Source organism: Phragmites australis, chromosome 1 (genome assembly GCF_958298935.1).
Source record: "Phragmites australis chromosome 1, lpPhrAust1.1, whole genome shotgun sequence".
In the NCBI taxonomy this organism is placed as follows: domain Eukaryota; kingdom Viridiplantae; phylum Streptophyta; class Magnoliopsida; order Poales; family Poaceae; genus Phragmites; species Phragmites australis.
In genome coordinates, this window is record NC_084921.1 from 11,931,581 (window position 1) to 11,953,582 (window position 22,002).

Here is a 22,002-nt window from a genome sequence, read left to right on the forward strand (position 1 = left end):
TGGAGAGAGAGGATAAGAACGAAGATGTGTCTAAGGATGAAAACGAACGGAACGGTCGGGAAACCCTCTAACCGTTTTCATTTTCACATTTTTTCTCGAAAACGAAATCAAAAACGGGAAAGCTAGAAACGGGTACGAACTCGGGAATGTCGGGATATCAAAAACGAACCAATCTGAATATAAATATGAGGGTATCAGTCAAAAACCGATAATTTAAAATGAGAACACCGATCCGTAGAACAATGATTTCAAGCATCGGCGCGACACATAATTAATTCACACTAACAAAAGTAATTTATATCATACACAGATGAACCACATAATGACATAAGTATCAACTAAAAAACAACTATCATATCATAACTCGAGTACTCGGCATAACATACAATCATACAAAAACTAGGATTGTAGGTGGTACAAGAGCTTGAACAACACCGGTAGGTCAGCAGCCGACCGAGACTGGACCATTGGGATCTGGTTGAACTTTGGGATAGAGATTATGTTTGGATTGACCGGCCGGGCTTGGTATGTGGGCTACATTGTGATTTATGAAGTTTGATCTCAATTAGAAAAATGAGAAATTCTAGATTAAAAATGGGAAATCCGAAAACGGTCGGAAAAACCCCATAATCGTTTTCATTTTCACATTTTCTCTCGAAAACGGAATCAAAAACGGACAAGAAAATATAGAAAACGGATCGGAACGGAACGGGATTTATCCCGTCCGTTTTCATCCCTAGATGTGCCGTGTTGTGCTGCGTTGAAGCTTTTGAGTCTATGGACCATGTGTCCCACATGTAAGATGGTTAATTGCTTACTGAAAAATAAATAAAAAAGCAAATCAGCTATTATATTGCTATTTTGATTTATTAAAATTCTAGACTATCATTTTTGAGCTACATTTATATTGTCATTTGATAATATGATTTTGTACTATCCTATACTATATTGTGTGTATTCGTCACGTCGATACGTGTATAGCGTCTATAAACGTTGTAAAGGTGTGAATGTAGTGGGTCACCGCGTCTTAACAACTACACTCTTAAGTAAAGTGCAATTCCACCATGGATATGTAAAAGATCAGCCAATTTCCATTTCAAACGTTCATTCAGCTATTTACAGATCCTACCAGTAGTTGGCAGACAAACATACAACAAAACCAAGCTAAGAAGTCTATATTAAAGCACCGGAATCTTACATTATGACTTCCCAAGTTTTAATCATTACAAAAGCAATTGATCTTGAACATGATTCAAACAACAATGCCCAGAAATGCAAAATACCGCAGCTGAACAAAGCTAAATTTTAATTCATGTGCCGAGAAACCATCCAAGACTCCTAGTCCACCGTGGACTGTTGTCTGCCATCTGGTATTGCAAAAAGAACAATAAAATGGGTTTGGACGGCCAGATAAATGGAACACCATAGAGAACCGAGTGTTAGCTCAGTTAGTTGAGTCCTGAATAGAGTTAGGGACTGATCGGTTAGGGTTCGAGCTCTGATTCTCACGTCTTCTTATAAGGTTGAGGTGTATTCTATTCTTACGCTCTTTTTAAATGGAACATCACACCTTTAATATGTTTTCCTTTCAAGCTGTATGATTTCTCCTTGTTTGAGATTCCTCATGCTCGGGTCTCCAAAAGCTGAAGTTTCTCGTCGAGTGCTAGGATTAAGATTGTCAATTACGTCCTCTTCTTCCAGCTGAAGTGTAAATAAGGCAAATGAAAAATTCTCTCATGTACAGTGTGCTCCAACAAGTACAGAATGAAGTTTGCAACTCCCGTCAAGTTTAAGCTTCTCTACTAACATGTTGAGTTGCAGCAACAGGTTCATCCAAAAACTTAAATTGTTAAGAAAAGATAAGTTGGGCACTCGACTAACACTTCAATACATAGAAAAACCGAAAAAACCTCTAGCGTGTGAAATAACTATTCAACACCTCATCCACTCCGCAACCAGAAAAACCGAAAGTTTACTTTAATAACTAGAAAATCAATGCGCTATCCACTGCGCAACTGGAAAAAGGCGGAAATTTACTTCCGCAACCAGAAAAACCGTAATAAAGCATTTCAGAAAGAGGAATCACTCATCTTCAAAGCAGTAAATGTGCCACAAAGCGGAAACAATCATATTCAGAAAACAGTAATTGTGTCGGTAATAATAAAATATAATCAAGTTTTTAGAAAACAGAAACACTCATCTTCAAAGTAGTAAATATGATGAAAATAAAAAAACATAATCAGTTATTTCATAAAGCAGGAACGATCATATTCAAAACAGTAAATGTGTCTGAAAAAAAACTGAATCAATATCAATTTATTAACCTAGGAGGAAAGGACCAATGAACTAACAGGAAATCACTATTTATTTATCGAGGGTTAGTCCCTGACAATGATTTTGGGGTATACTGGATAGTGGGTGAGTGAACGGCGTTTCAAGAATCAACGTGTGCGCGAACAATGGACTCAAGGACACATGGAGTTATGCAGGTTTAGACCTCTTGGAGAATAATAGCCTTATGTCCTATGTGTTAGGTTATGGAGGATTTCAATTGGTTACAGAGGTAGTTCTAGCTGGCTGCCAGACTTGATCTTCATTTTTTACAAATGGGGTCCTTATCCCTTTATATAGTAGAGATGATGAGAACTTATGTGTGGATCCAAACAGAAGACCCTGCTCATCCTAATATCTAACCTAAACCATCATTATGGAGGACCGTCCCCGACCACTTACTTGATCGGCATGCTGACAACGTCCCATCCGTCATGCTACACTACGTCGACTTGCAAAAGTCCCACTCCGTAGAATTTAATGCTACGAGATGGGACAAGATTCTTCTGCGCTGTTCATGACTTCGTCCATTGAAGTTGGCACATGGGAAAGGAAAACGCTTGAGTGAATATCAATAAATGCGATTGGACACATTGTGTCAGATCCGGCCCTGCGGCCAGTGAGGCCGATCACGAGTTTATGTGATGGTGCAGGGGGGCTGGTCGCGTATGCCTAGAGTCCATTTGCCTCCATCCTGTTCTGCATTATGCTCTGTAGTGTCTGCAGGCCCTGAGGCCATGGCGTATTCCTCTCCCTCATCGCCGGAGAGGTCGATGACCTTGGACGGCTCGGCGGGGGCAGAGTCGGCTCTGGCTCTGGATCCGCTCGCCGTGGTGCTTCCGGAGGTGGTGGTTTCCACAGGTATGCTTGCAAGGTTGAAGCCGGTGACCATTGAGCTCACGCCCTTCCAAAGAAGGCCGCCCCCTTCTAGTCCGTCTTGATCTCTCGCTCGGGTGGATCCCTCGGCCAAGGTCATCGATATCTCCGATGACGAGGATGAGGTCGATTGGGACCTTCAAGAGAAGGAGATAGATGAAGAGGAAGAGTTAGAGTCTCAGAGATGAAGTGGAAGGGAGATCTGAAGGGTGTGCCGGTGTCGATCAATAGCCCTAGCAGGGGCTTTGCGTTGGCCACCTTCCCTGGGCCTTATACCGGTCGTCATCCGATCCCCGAAGTGGTGAGGAGGAGTACAAGAGGTTCCTTAACTCATTCAAGGGCAAATAGAGGTGAGAGTTTGGCGGACTCTTTCTGTCAATTTTGCGCTAGCCGCTTGAGCCAGGAAGGATAGGACATGCATGTAATTGGATAGTTAGTCCGATCGGATGCAACTAATCGTCCTGTAATCTAACCTTTCCATGAATGAAAAAGCATGGGGGGTTGAACGCCTGTTCTTGTTCTATTCGCATGCTAGTCAGGTTTTTAGTGCGTGGAACAAGACACGGCTCAACAAGTCCATCGGGGGAGAGTAGCGCTCGGCCCTAGCGAGGACCTATGGCCTAGTGGTCGTTGTCTCCGGCCTCCTGGTCGTTTGGAATCTTGGTCACTAAGTTCCATAGTAGCCGTCTAGCATGGTCGCGTGCTGTGGTCAGAGAATCAATATGTTGGGAGCCCATGGTTTGGTTGTGAAGTCCTACAAAACAGAGAGTCTGGTTCTTTTTTTAATTTAAGAACTTACAAGTTGTATTCCACGCTCGTCCGGAAGGTCCTACAAAATAGAAAGATAAGCCCATCTTCGAGTGACCCTACACATAGAACCTGCGCAACAAGGTGATGTTCCGGGAGTTGTGTAATTCATGGCTGTCCTCCATGGCTAGCTTGACCGCGCCAGGTCCGGTGATGGCGACCACTTTGTAGGGTCCCTCCCATTTGGGGGAGAGTTTATTCCAACCTGCCTTATTCTAGATTTTCCTAAGGACAATGTCACCTATGACTAGTGTTCGCTTTCGCACCTTTTGGTTGTGGTAGCATCTGAGGCTCTGCTGATAAAGGGCGGCTCGAATTAGAGTGCGATCACAGAACTCTTCGATTAGGTTTATGTCATCCTCCTGTCGTGCCACCTGGTTGTTATCCGAGTAATTGTTGACTCGGGGCGACTGAAGGGCAATTTCAGAGGGGAGCATTGTTTCGACACCAAAAACCAGGAAAAAAGGGGTTTCGGCTGTGACCCGGCTAGGGGTCGTTTGCAACGATTAGAGTACTATGGGGAGTTCGTCCATCCAACGTCTTGAATAGCTTTTAAGCTAGTTGAAGACCCAAGTTTTGATCCCTTGCAGTATCATCCCATTCTCCCTTCTGACCCGTCCATTGCTTTGAGGGATGAGACATAGACACATAGCAAACCATGATCCCGATCTCTTTGCAGTAGTCTCAGAAGGCACTATTGGCAAACTGAGTTCCATTGTCCGTGTTGTTCGGACTACCAAACCATACTACTAGCCCTCATATGAACTTAATCGTGGTTGTGGCAGTGATCTTCCTGACGGGCTCGGTCTCGATCCACTTAGTGAATTTATCGATTGCTACGAATAGGAACTCAAAACATCTGGGGCTTTAGGGAATGGTCCCATGATATCGAGCCCCCAGACAGCGAAAGGCCAAGAGAGTGGTATGGTTTGCAGTGCCTAGGTTGGTAGGTTGGTATTTTGGTCGTGGTACTGACACGACCCATGCTGTTTCACCAGCTCGCAGGCATCCTGGAGGGCAGTGGGCCAATAGAATCCTTGCTAGAAATCTTTTTGTACCAAGGTGTGGTATGAAGCGTGGCTACCACATATGTCTCATTGGATATCAGAGAGCACTGTGCTCCCCTCTTCTTGAGTAATGCATTTCAGTAAAAAGTCGTTGCTCCCTCGGTGGTGTTGCCTAGCATCCCCTTCACCTTGGCGTAAGACCATGGTGGATGATCGTGAGAGTCTTTCTTCAAAGACTTTGACCGGACAGGTTCACGAGAACAAGCTAGATGAGCCAGCTCATCAGCTAGGAAGTTGTCCTTGCGAGGGACGTGCTTGACCTCAAAGCCGACGAAGCATCGCTCTAGTCTTCTCACTTCGGCGAGGTATGTCGCTATTGTCAGCTTAAAGCACTAAAACTCCTTTTACACCTGGTTCACGGCTAGTAGTGAGTCCCCTATTGCCAATAGTCATTTAATCCCAAGTGTGGAGGCTGCTCGCATTCCAGACAAGAGGCCCTCATATTCATCAGTGTTATTAGTGGCTGCAAAATATAATTGAACTACGTACCTAAGGATATCGCTGGTAGGTGAGGTTAGAACCACTCCAGCCCTGGTTCCCTTTAGTGTGAACGATCCATCAAAGTGCATGGTCCAGTATTCGTCTGCCTCTGGTCGTTACACCTGCTCGGGCTCGAAGGATGACCACTCGGCTACTTTGTTGCTCGGGCTCGAAGGATGACCAGCGCCTGGGACTTGATAGATGTTCGGGGGATGAACTGGAGATCGAATCTCCCGAGCTCTACTGCCTACTTTGTTGTTCTTTCTGTCGCATCTCTATTATAGAGAATTTTTCTAATTGGGAACGAGGAAATCACCTTGATTTTGTGAGCCTGAAGTAGTGTCTGAGCTTGCGAGAGACCATTAGGATGGCTATAGCAATTTTTGAGCCTATGGGTACCAAGCCTACGTGTCATGCAGGACCTCACTAACATAATACACTGGTCGCTGGAGACCTTCCTGCTCGACGACCATGACCGCGCTTGCAACCTGTGGTGTTAAGGCAACATAGAGCAAAAGCTCCTCGTCAGGTCAAGGCGCGGTCAGTATGGGAGGGGAGGAGAGGTACCTTTTGAGCTCTTAGAATGCCGCCTCTGCCTCCGGTGTCCACTGGAAGTGGTCATTTTTCTTCAAGAGTTTGAAGAGCGACAGTCCCTTCTTCCCTATCCTTGAGATGAACTTGCTCAGAGCAGCAATGCATTCTATTAGTTTCTGAACCTCCTTTAACCTGTTCGGGGATCTCATCTGGTCGATGGCCCTGATCTTGTCAGGATTCGCCTCTATCCCTTGATGAGACACGAGGAATTCGAGCAACTTACCTGATGGAACCCCGAACATACACTTCTTCGGGTTCAACTTCATGTGGTACTTCTGAAGTTTGTCGAACATTTCCTAAAGGTCTACGACCAGGTCTATCTTGGTACTGCTTTTGACGACCACATCGTCCATGTATGCCTCGACGTTTCTTCTGAGCTGTGGTCGAAGAATAAGTTGATTACTTCGTTGTAAGTGGCACCGGCGCTTTTTAGGCCAAAAGACATTTTTACATAGAGAAAAACCCCAAAGAGTGTAACAAAAGCCACATTTTCCTCATCTTCCTTAAACATACTAATATGATGGTACCTCGATCAAGCATCTAAGAAACATAACAGATCACCGTGGGTCATTGAGTCAACTAACTGGTCGATTTGGGGAAGAGGAAAAAGGTCCTTTGGACACGCCTTTTTAAGGTCGATGAAGTCGACGTACATTCTCCACTTGCCATTGTGCTTCTGGACCATGACTGGATTAGCCAACCATTCTGGGTATTGTACCTCCCAGATGAAGCCTGCTTCTAGGAGCTTGTCGATCTCCTAACGAAGCACTTCCTTCTGGTTGGCTGTGAATTGACGCACTTTTTTGCTTTACTGGTCATGCGTCTGGTCGCATAGACAACTTGTTCTCGATCACATCCCTAGGGACTTCGGGCATATCAGATGGACTCCATGAAAAGATGTCCGCATTCGCCTGGAAGAAGGTGATGAGCACGAGTCCCTATTTGGGGTCTAGTGCAGCCCTTATCTAGACTGCCTTGGCTGGGTCGATGTCGTCCAGGCTCACTGCCTTGAGCCGATTGTCTGGGCTAGTGATGACATGGACTTTTACCGGTCACCCACTGGGTTCAGCGGTCACTGGTTGCAATCCAGGAGTCAGCTCGACCATGTCGAGGCTCCTATTGTGGCAGTGCAGGGTCGTTTTGGTATTGCCAAAAATGGTGATGGCCCTGTTGGCCCAGGGATTTTGATTGCTTGGTATGCGTAGTGGGCAATGGCCATGAACTGGACCATCGCTTGTCATCCGAGGATCTCGTTATACGTGGTCCCAAAGTCGGCCACATCGAATAGGACCCTTTTGGTTCTAAAGTTTTTTGCCCAGTCGAAGGTAACAGGCATCTTGATTTTCCCTTGAGGCTTAGTCGAGGAGCCCGGGGTGATCCTGAAGAAAGGTGGAGATGGCCTCAACAAGCTCCTCATAATCTGTAGGGCGTCCAACGTGTCAGCGAAGAGGAGGTTGATTGAGCTCCCCCCGTCGACGAGTACTCGGCCTAGTTGGATGTTCTGCACCGTGGGTTAGACCACGATGGGGTAGCGACCAGGACGTCTGACGCACGCAGGGTGGTCGACCTAGCTAAAAGTGAGCGGGACTTCCGACCACTTCAAGCGCAGGCTCGGATCTGATGCGGTCTCCCACACCTCCCGGACCATCGACTTGTATTCCCTGTTAGAGGAATATGTCGTGACGCCTCTGAAGAAGTGGTGGGCCATATGATCGACCAGCTGGTATCCCAGTACCGACGCCAACTGGTTGGGGGCAGCCCTATCCTCATCGTCCTTGTCGTGCTTGTGCTTGCGCTCCCGAGCTCTTGGTCGATGATGCCTCAAACGACCTTGCACTCATTCAGGTTGTGGGCGTCTATATGGTGGATCGGGCAGTAGCCCCATCAGTTTTTCCCATCTTTCTTCTCGAAGCGCTGGCATGTTAGGTCGGTTTTCTCAGTCGCCAAGACCTCGGGAGGTCCGGCCTTACACTTGCTCTTCTTGTTCTTTCGGCCGACCCCTTTGGAAGAGGTGGGCTGGTCAGAAGTAGGTCATGGCTTGACATTGATCTGCCGCTCTTGGGCCTCGATGGCCTGCGCGCACCTTTCCACGAGCTCGAAGAGCTCGATTGTGCTTCGAATTACCCGGGTGTCCAGCTTCTCGACCATTTTCTAGTCTTTGACTCCTCCCTTGAACACTATGATCATAGACTCTCTCGTGATCCTTGGAATGATGTTCCGGCGTTTGGTGAAATGCCATATGAAGTCTCACAGTGACTCTCCTTGTCACTGCCAAACCTGATATAGGTCATCCTTGACTCTTGGTCGGGTGTAGGTCCCCTTAAAAGTTGGCGACGAACTGGTCACACAGGTGACCCATGGGGAGGTTCATCAGCCAGGACCGGGCAAAATCAACCAAGATAGTAGGGAAGTAGTTAGCCATGACCTTCCCATGACCTCTCGTAGCCTGCACCATGGGGGTATAGATTTGCAGGAACTCCTCCGGGTTGGTCGAGTTGTCATACTTCTCGGCTAGGACCAGCCGAAACTTGTCCGGCTAACGCACCTCCCGTAACCGGGCGGATAGGGTGTTGCACCCTGTCCCATAATGGGGAGCTGCTTGTTATTGGGTGGTGGCACGCGCCTGGGGGGAGAGACGATGGTCTTGGGGTCCCGGTGATGGGGTGGAGCCGTCTGATATCTCCTTGCAGGGGGAAGGCGTGCTTTAGGTCTGCCCGCCCCCGTTCCTGCTCCCGCCTAGCTCAGTCCTCATACTCTTTAGTGGCCACCTGGCTTTGGATCACGTCACAGAGGTCATGTTGGCATAGAGAGTCGTGCAGGTCAGAAGGTTGGCTGTCTCAACGTGGTGGTGGTCCACAAATACCCCCTGTGGTTAAGGGAGTACATGACTTATTCCAACGCGGGCCCTGCCGTGACCCTTGACAACCGTGACCCTCACCAACCTTTGTGATGGGCATGATGCATGTTGATGTGGTTTGGCGTCTGGCAGTCTCAACCAGGAGGGCGAGAACACACAGCCACGGTGCCACAGGTGAGCCCTCCGGTATAACCGGTGGTTGGCTAAGGAGCACTCGCAGGGTCTATAGGTTCTACATTGGCATCATGGTCTCGTAGTCGAGACGCTGGGCGTGGAGCGGTGATAAGTCGCAAGGGGAGTCCCTAGTGCTTGGGCGACGCGATGGCCTATGCAATAATGCCACCATAGACTGCGCCCTGTGCAGGGGATCCTCATGATGATGCTGGGGATGCGGGAGCTGTCTCGAAGCACTTGCGTGTCTGACGTTGGACTGGTTTCCCTTTGGGCGTATAGTCGGGGGTTCACCACCAGTGCTTGGGACGTGAGGGCCTCCAGCGCCCCCTGCTGTATGATCCGTCATGCAGACCTCACGTTGGGTCTCAGAGCTCTCGGACTTTGTCTCGGTGTCCCATGCCTGGAGCACACTAGGTTCATTCAGGTGGTACCCCATGATGAATACCTCACGGCGGCCGGGGTCTTCAGAACGAGACTTAGCGGTTGCCGTAGATCTAGCCATTGGTAACCTGATCAAGCTTTTCAAACTTGATGAAACGACGAAAGCACGTCCCCCTACCTTGCGTGCCAAATGTCGAGGGTTAGTCCCTGAAATGATTTTGGGGTATGCTGGACAGCAGGTGCGTGAATGGCATTTCAAGAATCGACGTGTGCGCGTACGATGGACTCAGGGACACATGAAGTTATACAGGTTCAGACCTCCTAGAGGATAATAGCCATACATCATGTGTGTTGTGTTATGGAGGATCTCAATTGGTTACAAAAGTTGTTCTAGCTAGCTGCCAAACTTGATCTTCCTTTTCTACAAACGGGGTCCTCATCCCTTTATATAGTAGGGAGGGGGAGAACTTACGTGTAGGTCCAAACAAAAGACCCTACTCATCCTAATATTTAACCCAAGCCATCATTACGGAGGACCATTCCCAACCACTTGCTTGATCGGCCTACTGACAACGTCCCGTCTGTCATGCGGTGCCGCGTTGACCTGCCAAAGTCCCACTCCATAGCATTTAATGCTATGAGAGGGGACAAGGCCCCTTTGCGCTGCCCATGACTTCGTCCACTGGAGTTGGCTGTGCTCGCTCCCCAATGTTCAACAACGAGCCGAGACATCATCCATCGACTCCAACACGTTCGTGAATCTCTCCAACTCTTTGCGCTCGCTCCCCAACGCTCAATGACGATTCGAGATGTTGTCCATCATTGCAAGCAGAATTGTACATGCAGAATCTCCATCGGCATCTCCATCCATTGGTCACACCTCCACAATCTCCATCATCGACCCAATTGATGTACGCGGCGGTGTCGGTGTGGCGGGTGTGTGCACTGCTCAGCCATGCCCACGCTGAAATCTAAAATCTTTTCTAGTATAGAAAGAGATCTAATGAATTATATATTGTAATATGTTTTTCATTTTTGTTTGATTCTGTTAGTAGATTAAGAATCCATTTATGTGAGTGCATGTAATCTCCTTATTTAGATGATTATTTCTTTGATTAGTTGGAGATTATTTTTCTAATTATGTGATTAGTTTTCTTGTTTACAGAGGAAATCTCACATACTGTTATTGCCAATCAAATTACCTAGAGATTATCTCCTTGATCAGCTTTGAATTGCTCCTTTGATTACGTGATTAGTTTCCTTGTTTAGAGAGAAAATCTCACATGCTGTTATTGCTTTTGTACTCCACATATGATGCAATATTGTCAAATGAATCAACAAGTTCGAATTTTTTATTTACTTCTTTGTCCTACAATTTCCATCTTATTTGACAACCCATTACTGCTTTACTCACATCGGTTTTATAAATTCATCATTGTCCAAGCGACATATAGTAAACACATGTATACGATACCGTTATAGAAAGAACTAATATGAAACTCTTGTATACAATACTATAAACAATCAATAAAGCAACAGGTAGAGAGCTCTTACAATAGTAAATGTACCGTAAATATGATTCAAATAAACAGGAAAAGCTCGTATACAATACCGTAAAGAGTCAACAAAGAACAAGTAAAGAGCTGCGTAACATGCTAGACGCGTGGGGGGACTAAATTTACTGTTTTCCAAGTAATGCCATTTCCGGTTTCTTAATATGTGTATTCCTATTTCTTAATAGGTTGTTTCCTGCTTTTCCCACTTGTAGGTATGTTTGGTTGCTTCCACGAGGTTGGATTGGGCCGGACATTGGATTCCACGCGCTACGTGTTAAATAGCATCTATATATATATATATGAAGTCTTTTCTGTATTCCCAGATGTACATACTCTTTCTTTAATGGGTGTTTAGAAAGAGTATATATATCTTAAAAAATAGTATATACATTTCAGAAAAAATATATATTTCACTTATAAAGAAATATATACATCTCAAAAAATAGCATATACATATCAGAAAAGTAATATATACATCTCAAAAATAGTATATATATATATATATCAGAAAGTAGTATATACTTAAGTTATGATGGGATCAACTATGGGAGTATGTAAAAAAAAGCTTCCTATATATAAATTATCATCAAAGTGAAAATGCAGTCAATTGTACAAAAATATAACTATTGTAGCAGATACATAGCATAAGAATGTGCTTTTTGTGTCTAACCTTTTTCTTCTTTATTAGATAGTCCGAAAGATAGAGATACGAAGTCTTCGATATCAGGCAGCCACGTTAGCTTCAGCTTAGTCAACTTCACTGACCCTTCAAGATGGAGTTCACCAACCAGTTGAGTAATTATTCCATTCTCTGCCTTGATTTCTTTAATAATAGCATTTCCCCAATCCATCAAAGTGAGTCCCTGACCGGTGCTGATGACTGATGCATATTTCTGTTTGTGAAGGTTGTAGCCTTCTTTCCAGCACCCTCATATTTCTTATGCCTTGGTAAGATTCAAATGAATAGTTCCTCTGGACCACTAGTAGGAGTCAAGAGCACACACTGGTCAAAAGGTTTGAAATCACTTGGATGTTGTCTTATAAATAAACCCAGTACTGGTTTGAGTATATAGCCCGTAATGGAGCTGTACATATTTCCTAGAATAGAATCCCTGCTTTTCCAATGGCGTAGAATAAGAAAGCAGATACGAAATGTGAACTAACTTTTTTGAAATACAATATCGGGAAGAATTCATGAAAAGCCGCTCTAAAGATTGGCAAGTCATGAAATGCCATTCGCTCTATCTCCTTGACATGTATGCAGTGACATTTCACGAAGCGGTCAACCATCGAAGTGGCATGTGACAATAGATGGAGGAGGCTAACATGGACTCTACAATCTACGAGGGAGAATTTGGAAGTTGAACATTCGAAGTGGAGCATAGATGGACTCCAAATGAGAAGGGAATTCTCTATAAGTTTGTACAAAATAATTAAAAGGAAGCCTTTCCGAAGGTGGTTGGATGCTCATCAGATGGCTGGATGTTTATATAAGACGATCGAAATTTAATTCGGTGCAGCGATTAACATTTTGCTGAAATATTGATGAAATTTTGTGAATTTTGGAGAGGAACGAAATATCTAATTTTATAATTTTTTACTAACATATGAAACCCACTGAGCGGATGACGGAAAAAGACCGGTGAATTTTGCAGATGAAAAAAAGATTGTAAAACGAAATTGAAATCTGTGCCGAGCTTTAGACTTGAGAGTGCAGCGCAGTTTGGCAATCCCTACCCTCTCCGGGCGATTTTTGAAGCCTCCCAATCCTAATCAAGTATATTTAAAAATTAAAAGAGATCATAGATTTTATCCCTACTTCAAGATGCTTACTTTAACACTTCTATCCTGATCAATATCTGTTTTTTTTTAATTTTAGAAAATCACATGTAGTGTTTTTTTTACAGAATTGCATCAGTACAATTGATGGCACTCATATACCTATATCCATATCATCTGAAAAAGCCGCTCCATTTAGAAATAGGAAGGAGACTCTTAGCCAAAATGTGATGATAGCTTGTGATTTTGATCTGAATATCACTTTCATATCTACTGGATGGGAGGGATCGGCTACGAACGCTAGAGTTCTTAGATCTGCAATGAACAACGGTTTTCAAGTACCTATGAGGAAGTTCTATTTGGTTGATGGTGGGTTTGTGAACATCCCTTCTTTTCTTGCACCATATTGTGGAGTCAAATACCATCTGAAGGAGTACAGAGCAGCCGTAGACCTCGAAACTACAAAGAGTTATTTAACTATCGCTATGTGGTATTGAGGAATCATGTTGAAAGGGCTTTGAGGGTTCTAAAGAAGCACTTCACCATCCTCAAAGTTGTCACATTTCACAAAATAAAGAACCAAGTGAAGATACCCGTAGCTACTGCTGTGTTGCATAATATTATCCGATCACTAAATTGAGACGAGCAATGTTTAGATGACCATCCAGATAATATTCATCCACAAAATTTTATCATCTACCAGAAGGTGGTCAAGGCAATGATCAAGGCAACAATATGAGAGACATGATAGCACAACAAATGTGGAATGATTACCAACGACATAGAAATTAGTGGGTTGTAATAAGTTGTATATTTGAATATGTTTTGATATTTTGTGGGTTGCAATAACTTGAATATGTTATGAATATTGTGTTATCATAAGTTATGTTGGTTGCATCTTACATACATTTGAATATTTTGTTACGTATATTTTCACAGTTAATATATTTGGAAGAGGTTCTTTAAGGTTGACCATGCTCTTGTCTAAAGCTAGAGAAAAGAAAAATTCTCCTAAAGACTGTCCTACAAAGAAGCATGGAGGTTCTCTGAGAAGTATGCAACTAGAGAACATAATACTAGTTGTTTTACACATCAAATTCTATAGTTTTACAACTCTAAAATCCTACCATTGATATTTGATCCTTGTTTTATGTAAAAAATCTAGAGCCTCTTGAAATCAAGTCCTAGAGAAGACCCTTGTTGAGTTGTTGCATGAGTACAACACTCCTAATTATAAGGGTCAAAATAGATGGTCGTCAGAAGCCTGGAACAAGATCGTGAAGGAATTTCATGATAGGGATAAGTACATGACTTTCACATAGGCCTAAATTCAATAGAAGGAAAAGGAGTTGAAGAAGAGTGGTAATATAGAAGTACTGATGGAGAGATACCTTGATATGAGAACCAAACAGGCTGAGGATGAAGCTGCACAATTAGTAACAGAAAAGGAGGTTGCTCAAGGTAATAATTTTTCAATCAAGAGATGCAGATCTGTTCTTAACTCAATGGAAGTGATAAAGGAGGAAAAGGGTAAAGCATATGGTGTCTTCAAGAATCTAGATAACAGAGAAAATTTTCTGAGTGCTTATAATAAGGATTCAGAATTTGCCTTAATTTGTTTAAGAAATGAAGTGGAACTTGATGTTTAGCTGCCTTGATTTTATGGTCAACGCTGAAGAATAAATATTTTTGTGACAATTGAGGTCTGGTCTTTCTCACACACGCGCGCATGCGCCCATACATGCATTGTATGCTCATTGGCTAATGTGCAGCTTGCTTTGTTGTGCAAGGAAGTTGTGATCAAAATCAACCATATTTATTTACTAGCGTCCTAGTTGTTTGGGTAATGATAGATTAGCTTAGAGGGGCATCTTTACTATCGTCTGAGAGACTTGATGCCACCTCCTTGTACCAACTTAAGAAAGATGCTCTTGAGCAAAACTGTTTGATGGTGTTAAACGAAGATGATCCTATATTTATGGTGTAGGGAAATATATTGTTGTCCTGTCTCAACTAGTTGTTTTGCATTATCTGATAAAGTTACGACAGTAATGATGAGTAACTCTTTAGATAAGTTGTAATAAAATGGTATCGAGGGTGTCATTGATCATCTTGATCAATGTTGGGAGCTAAATGCAATGCCTATATATGCATATTTACCTGGATCTAGCATTGGTGCATTTAGCATTGCCAGGCCAACTGATGCAGAGCATAGCAGACCAGGCCAGGAAGTCCCTGAACTTAACTCAAACCAAACGGAATCAGAGTGAGCTACAGAGATTTCAATTTTAATTTCAAAACCCTAGCTAAAATCCTAGCTAAAACCGAATATATTCTTCAAAAGAGAGATTAAGGGGAGCGGGAGAGTTTAGATAATATAGGAGGGATCCACTTAATCTCTTTTTAAATAAATTCTTATTAAAAATTAAATCTCAAAGAACCGAATAAGGTCTAATAAGGAATTCCCTGTCGGGTACGGGTATCAGGGTCCATTGAGATCCCTACCCTTGTCCGCATTGCCTAGCTGCCTGCCCTCTTCGTCCTCGGTGCGCGATCTCGCCGCCGAGCTGCGCGACGAGCCAGCTCCATCCGTCCCCCAACACCTGTCCCCCGTGCGCCCAAAATCGCCCCTCCCTTTCGTGTCCCAGAGAGCACCGCCTCCCCGCGCCGGTCGCCGCCTCGCACCCGATCGCCCATGCCCGCCTCGGCGCCTCCTCCCGCCGAGCCTGCGGCGGCGGCGCCTACTCCGGCTTCTCCCGCGGCTACGGTTCGCCCCGCGCCTCGTGATGCTGGTTCTTGTGCTTGTGGACGCTTAGTTTATACGTTTTTGTTTTCCTTCTGACATGTTTGGTTTGGGTGAGGATGGATGATCCAGGAGGAGGCGGAGGTGTCGGGCGGCTCCCCCTCGAGGGCTGCGGCGGTGGGGACGGTGAACTGGGGTACGGCCACCCTCGTTGGAGTCTTCACCGGGCTGCTCTATGGCGGTAGCAGGGAGGCCAGCGCCTCCGTCGTAAGTCGCCACTCTACTCTGGTCTCGCTTGTTGTTTTTGCCCTCTGTGTTAGCTTGCCGTGGCAATTGAGTATATTACTCAGATGAATTGTTCAGTGCTCATTTTGCATCTTATTCATGTCATCTTGTTACCGCTCGCTCCTAGACCAGGGCATATAATCTCCTGTTTCAATACCTCATGCGTTGCCTGCCTTCATTTTTATTGAATATTCAACAGTTGCATATGACAGAATGATTCAATTCAACCTGAAATCGTGGAAATGACCTACAATTGTGGACTGTGGAGGTTACGTTGCAGAACTGTGTGAAGCTACAAAATGTACAAATAGCCCCTCTTGTAATGTCGAATATATCTACAGATATAGGATCAAAAGGGAATCAGGTGTCACCAACTGTCATGTAGTTCCTGAATTATGATAAGACGTTTAACTTCATCTCTATTTTAATCTAGGAGCATATTTTTTCTCTCTTTTGTGTCATCCCTGGACTGGGAACGTGCTTTATGCTAAAAAATGCCTTCTATGACAACAAGGTATGTATCATATATTGTCACAGAGCAAGGATGCCGAAGTGATGTTGAAGATGGGAAGCACCACAGACAAGCGCGAACAGTATAGATTGATGAGAGATGCAATGGAAAAAAGGTTCATCCGGATTGCCAAAGGCTCACTAGTTGGCGGTGTTCGCCTTGGGATGTTTACTGCCACATTCTTTGGCATACAGAACCTTCTTATTGAGAATCGTGGGGTACATGATGTCTTCAACATTGCTGGAGCTGGCTCAGCTACGGCGGCTACTTTTGGGCTTATCTGTATGTGTCTCACCATATTCGATCTTGGACTTTATTATTCAATGAAACTTTAAAGATTTGAGAATTTCAGTCATATGAAGACATTTAAATTTAATTCAGGTTTAACACTGTATGATTTGGGGTAATTAAAAATACTATAATTCACATCAAAAAAAGATTAAAATGGAATTAACAGTAGCATAGTAATAATTGGTATTTATATTCCTCTCTCATAATGGTTGCTTGTTAAAAGATTTCTGATGTAGGCTTAATGGTAATATTGTTCCTGTTTATTTTATTCGTCTTCATCTATATGATTGGCTGCCTTTGGAGGCCTTCTACAGTTATCTAACACCTAGCCATCTGATGATATGAACATCTTATACATGGAATTATGTAATAGACTTTGAAGTTAGTTCTAATTGAATTTTTGTGTCGCTCAATATTCTTAAGGGCCTGTTTGGTTTGCTGCCGCACTTTGCCACACTTTTTCTGGCAGTTGTTTGGTTTGCTGCCACAGTTTTGGCGTGCCATAGTTTTTCAGCCTTTAACCCCACCTCTCATAGAATAATTTCTTTGCCAAACTTTGCTTAAGGTGTGGCGAGCAATTTGTTTGCCACACCTTAGGCACGATTTTGCCAAAAATGCGGTAACCTATGGTAATGAACCAAACAGGCTATGCCAAACTTTGAATTTTTTCATGTCAATGCCTTGAACATATAGTTAGTTGGGTTGGGTAAGAAGTTCATAAAAAAATTGTTTGCTGGAATATCTTAGTTATTCTTGGTATCTTTGATGATGCTGTTTCATGATAATTTTCAAGATCTTCAGAAACTGTAAATATCTTTTTGGGTTTGTTGCCATTGCATCTCTTTTTTTGAGGTGTCAACAGGGGTTTGCTCCCTCTTGAAATTTTCTCAGGAGTCTCTGCTAATTGTCCTTGGGGCAGTTCTCTGCATCTCTTTTACTGCACCAGCTAAATCATCATTTATTATATTATTTGTATTTACTTCTGATTCTATCATGCAAATAATCAGTGCTAACTTGGGATAGTGCTTTGTATACTGAGTTCACTTGAACCGATGTTGGTATATCTTCAGTGCCAGGTTCAATGATGTGGCGTGCAAGGAATGTACTTGTCGGATCTGCTCTTGGTGCTGGAATCGGCTTTCCCCTTGGTATTTTGATCTCATCATGAATTCGATTATTTAGTTATGAACTCTGAACTAAAAACTTTAAGTGGCATTTATTTGCTCACGTTCTAAATTATGGGCCTGATAATGGAATATTCATAGATGTCCTAGTATGTTCCATGACAGTAATAAAACTTATTGAACTCTGCAAGTTAAATGATTGCTTTAGCATCTTTGGCAGCGTCTTGCTCCATATTTGGAAGTAGCCCTCACGAACTTAAATACCATTTTGATATTTATGCTAAAAGTTTGTTGCCTGATGGATAGCCTCTAGTGTCTGGTTTTTAGTTCTTCAGCTTAGCCTACTGTTGTGGAAACTGATACTACTTCCTCAACATGTACATATTTGTGTCCATCTTCCAATGCCCTTTTCATCTAGCACCAAACAACCATTTATTTATTATAGAATGCTCAAGGATTGAAAGGAGTGCTACTGTAGGTCCTTTTTTACAGCTTATATGATCATTGTACATTGTGTCAACCCAGCAAAATCTATTGGTTGTTTGCTCATTTATCTGCCTCTTGTGAATTCATCTACAGGCTGGATACAGTTGAAGCTTGCAGAAAAGGCCAATCTTGGGGTTGCAAATTTGAAATCATCATCCGATTTGACAGAGAAGAAAGGAAACCAAAGCCGTGTGGGTGCTGCTATAGAACGACTTGAGCTCAGTCTGAAGAAGTAACATTTACCTTCAATGGCCCTTTTCTTCTTTGTAAGTTCCATTAAATGTAGCAATTACAATAATTGGGCTCCACTGACTCAATACCTCTTAGTGTTGCCTTTCTTTTTCTTGTTTTGCTGTACTTTTCATGTTAATGTCATCAAAATTGATGTATGGCAGTTTTGATGTAGAACACGACTTGCCTGATCTGGGTTGTTCTGCGTTCAATTTTATTTCATAAAATGTACATGATATCACGTCAATTCCCTAATCCATGTGAAGGATGCAGTAGATATAGCTTTGGCAATTGTATCTTTCAGAAGTTTGCAGTTCACCAGTTCTATTAAACTTGGTCTCAGTTACTGGTTCGAAAGGTAAGAGTAGAGAAAAGCAAAATGTGTTTTTTAATGCTGGAAGAGCAATGTTGATCGTACCGAAATGATATATCGGACACAAGCCCTGAATAGCTGGTAAAGTCAACAATGTCATGTTATGCCAAAGGAGCAAATGAGAGACGCAAAATGTGTTCTTCAACAGTGTTGTTTCTACATCTAGATTCCACACCATCCCTCCTCTCGTCTCTCATTTGCTCCTTTGGCGTGTCATCAACATATGCCTTACCCTGCTTAATCAGACTTTCGGCCATTTCCATTAGCTTTGGAAAATAATCTGATGTTTATGTAACTGTCATATTTGATGCCCAGTGTTTCAATATCTTTCAGGACGTTTTCAACAAGTTCATTGCTTTCTTTTGAAGGATTGGTGTCATCAAAGCAAATATTTGATGCCCAGTGTTTCAATATCTTTCAGGACGTTTTCAGCAAATTCATTGCTTTCTTTTGAAGGATTGGTGTCATCAAAGCAAACTATTAGACGCCCTTTATATCTCTCTGCAAAGTACTTATTCAACAGCCCAGCCTTTGCATGACCAATGTGGAGATACCAGCTAGGCTCCGGGGCAAAACAAATGCAAACCTCCCCAACTTTTGCACCCAGAAGATCCACTTCAGGACCTGAGGTGTTCTGTGTTCTCCTTTGAATCGTGAACCTTTTCTTTCAGGCTTGGTGCAGGAGATTTTCCAATTCCTCGCTTCCCAACATAAGCTGCTACAACTTCATCTAGCTTGCCCGCATAGTCTGCAGCTATGCTGTTGAACCAGCGAGCAAGGTTTTTGATATTTCTTGGACCTAAGACTTCCCCATCGTTGGCCAGTTCCTGAAGAAGATTGGTGGAACTTCAAAGTTAAGCAATATGTGTTTTAGGAAATCAAGTTACACACTGATTAAAGAAGCAAGAAAATCACCTGCGATATTTGATCATACTACAATGCCAGCAATTGACAGACAATAGCCAACCAAAAGGTTTGAGATGCCAAGTATCCATCTAGAAATGAGCAAGCCGCTTCAAATTCAGAGCCTGAAAGAATGACTGGGGCATACTCAAGCCATTGATCAACCTACAAATGTAATAACAGCAACAACTTAGAATAACAGGACAATCATCATTATCGTTGACAGACAACTTTATAGCAAATAATTGGCCAAAACGTACGTGTGACGCCTGAATAGTATCCTGGTTATAGAAGCTGGAAAAAGATGCAACACGGGAAATATATCGAAGAATTGTGTTTATGCATGGATAAAATCCCTGTACAAAATTATGAGCAACTTGATTGAGAAATTATAAACTCCCAAACAGAAATACTACCGAGGATAACCAACTATCTGAATAGTACAACAATTGTTTCAAAAAAAAAAAAAGGAATGCTCTAATTGAAGGCATCACTTTCGAACCGTTATTATTGTTAGAGTATATGATAAGGATCCAGAAGGATTTGGCTGCTATAGTAGGATAGGATTAGTCTCTCTAATATGATTCCATCTTATCCCTTAGATTGATTAAGATTCAAGCTATCATGTATTTCTATATAAACAATCCACGAGGCTCAATACAATACATACACAATTATCGTAGCATATTCATCTTTCTACATGGTATCAACCCAGTGTCGTTCAGTCACCTCCACAGCTTCACGCGCGCCGCCTCAAGGAGATGATATGATCTCCATGATCTCCCCTGAGGGTTTTGCAACCCGTAGTTTAGTCATGTCATCGATCATCCAGTTGGCTACCAAATAGAATTTTTTCTAGTCATCTTTAGATCAGGTTTTCTCTAAGTATTTTCAATCATAGATTGGTTCGCGTCGCCCTACCAACCCATCGATGCTCCTCGACTCTGAACTTCACCGCCTCAGCTTTGACCTCTCCGGCGCCTCCTCTCCTCCGATGACGTTGTGGCGTGACACGGAGTTCTCATTGACACGTCCCTCATCCACGGCCTTCTGAGCGCCCCATCTACACGTCCTCCTCACGATGATCATCGTCGTTGGCCCGTTGTCCACGAGCACGAGCCTTGCATCAAGACAAGGCTCTCATTGCATGCCCTCACAGGCTGGAACGTCGATTCTCATGGTCACGCCATCATCATCGGGGTCACTACCTCTCCAAGTAGTGGCTCTACCCCATGTTGCTTGCCCTCATTACCACGCTAACTATCACTCCAAGTTAGTGCCTTCCTCCTTCACCTCTAGGTCGCCGCCCTATCGAGGCCGCCGCCATCGATAGTCGAGGTCCTCAGCTGGATCAACCTAACTTTGTGCACACGTGTGCTTGTATTGATGCTTTGGGTTTGCACCCTCCTCCACTTGAGCAAACTCGTCGCCTTCCACTCAAGTTTGAGCGTTCGCGATGCTCATACTACGATTGTGGGGAGATGTTAGAGCATATGGTAAGGATCTGGCCTATGGTAGTATAGGATTAGTCTCTACGATATGATTCCATCTAATATGTAGGATTGCTTGATATCCAAACCACCATATACTATATATAAACAGCAGCCCATGAGACTCAATACAATAATCCACAATTATCACCGTATATTCATCTTTCTACAACTATGTACATAAAAAAATTCAAAACCATAGTTATTGAAGTGAGAAGCCAAAAAAAAAGAATACTCAAAGTTGCTATGTCAAACGCCAGATTGGAGTCTAAGCAAACCCTATGAATTAATCTCGGCATTAGTGACGGAGCCAAGGGGAGGCCAGCAAGGGCCACCCCCCTCTAGACACTAGTTGCATTGAAACCCGTTGGTCCTTCTAATTTCCTTTCTTAATCTTCACGCGAAGGCCGACGACTTCAACGCTTCATTTGATCCTTTCCTTTCACTAATGTTAATTTTGGTGTAACGCCCCGATATTCTGCATACACATGGGCTACTAAAACTACACTACAAAGTTCCTTGTATTATTAGAAAATTTTGGCAACAACTCCCTTGGAAAAGGGGCACCATGGAAGCAACAACATATTATGACAAGGTATAATAGGAGGTAATGTGACACAGCAATTAACGGAAAACAGCAAGCTAAATGAAAGCAAGCTTTCC

General features: G+C 43.4%; 1 protein-coding gene and 1 pseudogene across 1 annotated transcript; one reads left to right on the forward strand and one right to left on the reverse strand.

Annotated features, from left to right (window-relative positions):
- Positions 1 to 1,338: 1,338 nt before the first annotated feature.
- On the reverse strand, positions 1,339 to 20,938 carry LOC133931142 (glutamate--tRNA ligase, cytoplasmic-like; annotated as a pseudogene).
- LOC133909877 (uncharacterized) lies at positions 15,385 to 18,820 on the forward strand. Its single transcript, XM_062352421.1, has 5 exons — positions 15,385 to 15,669; positions 15,778 to 15,912; positions 16,468 to 16,723; positions 17,803 to 17,880; positions 18,436 to 18,820. The coding sequence occupies exons 1-5, from the start codon at positions 15,598 to 15,600 to the stop codon at positions 18,576 to 18,578; spliced, it is 684 nt and encodes a 227-aa protein (XP_062208405.1). The 5' UTR covers positions 15,385 to 15,597; the 3' UTR covers positions 18,579 to 18,820.
- Positions 20,939 to 22,002: the final 1,064 nt, after the last annotated feature.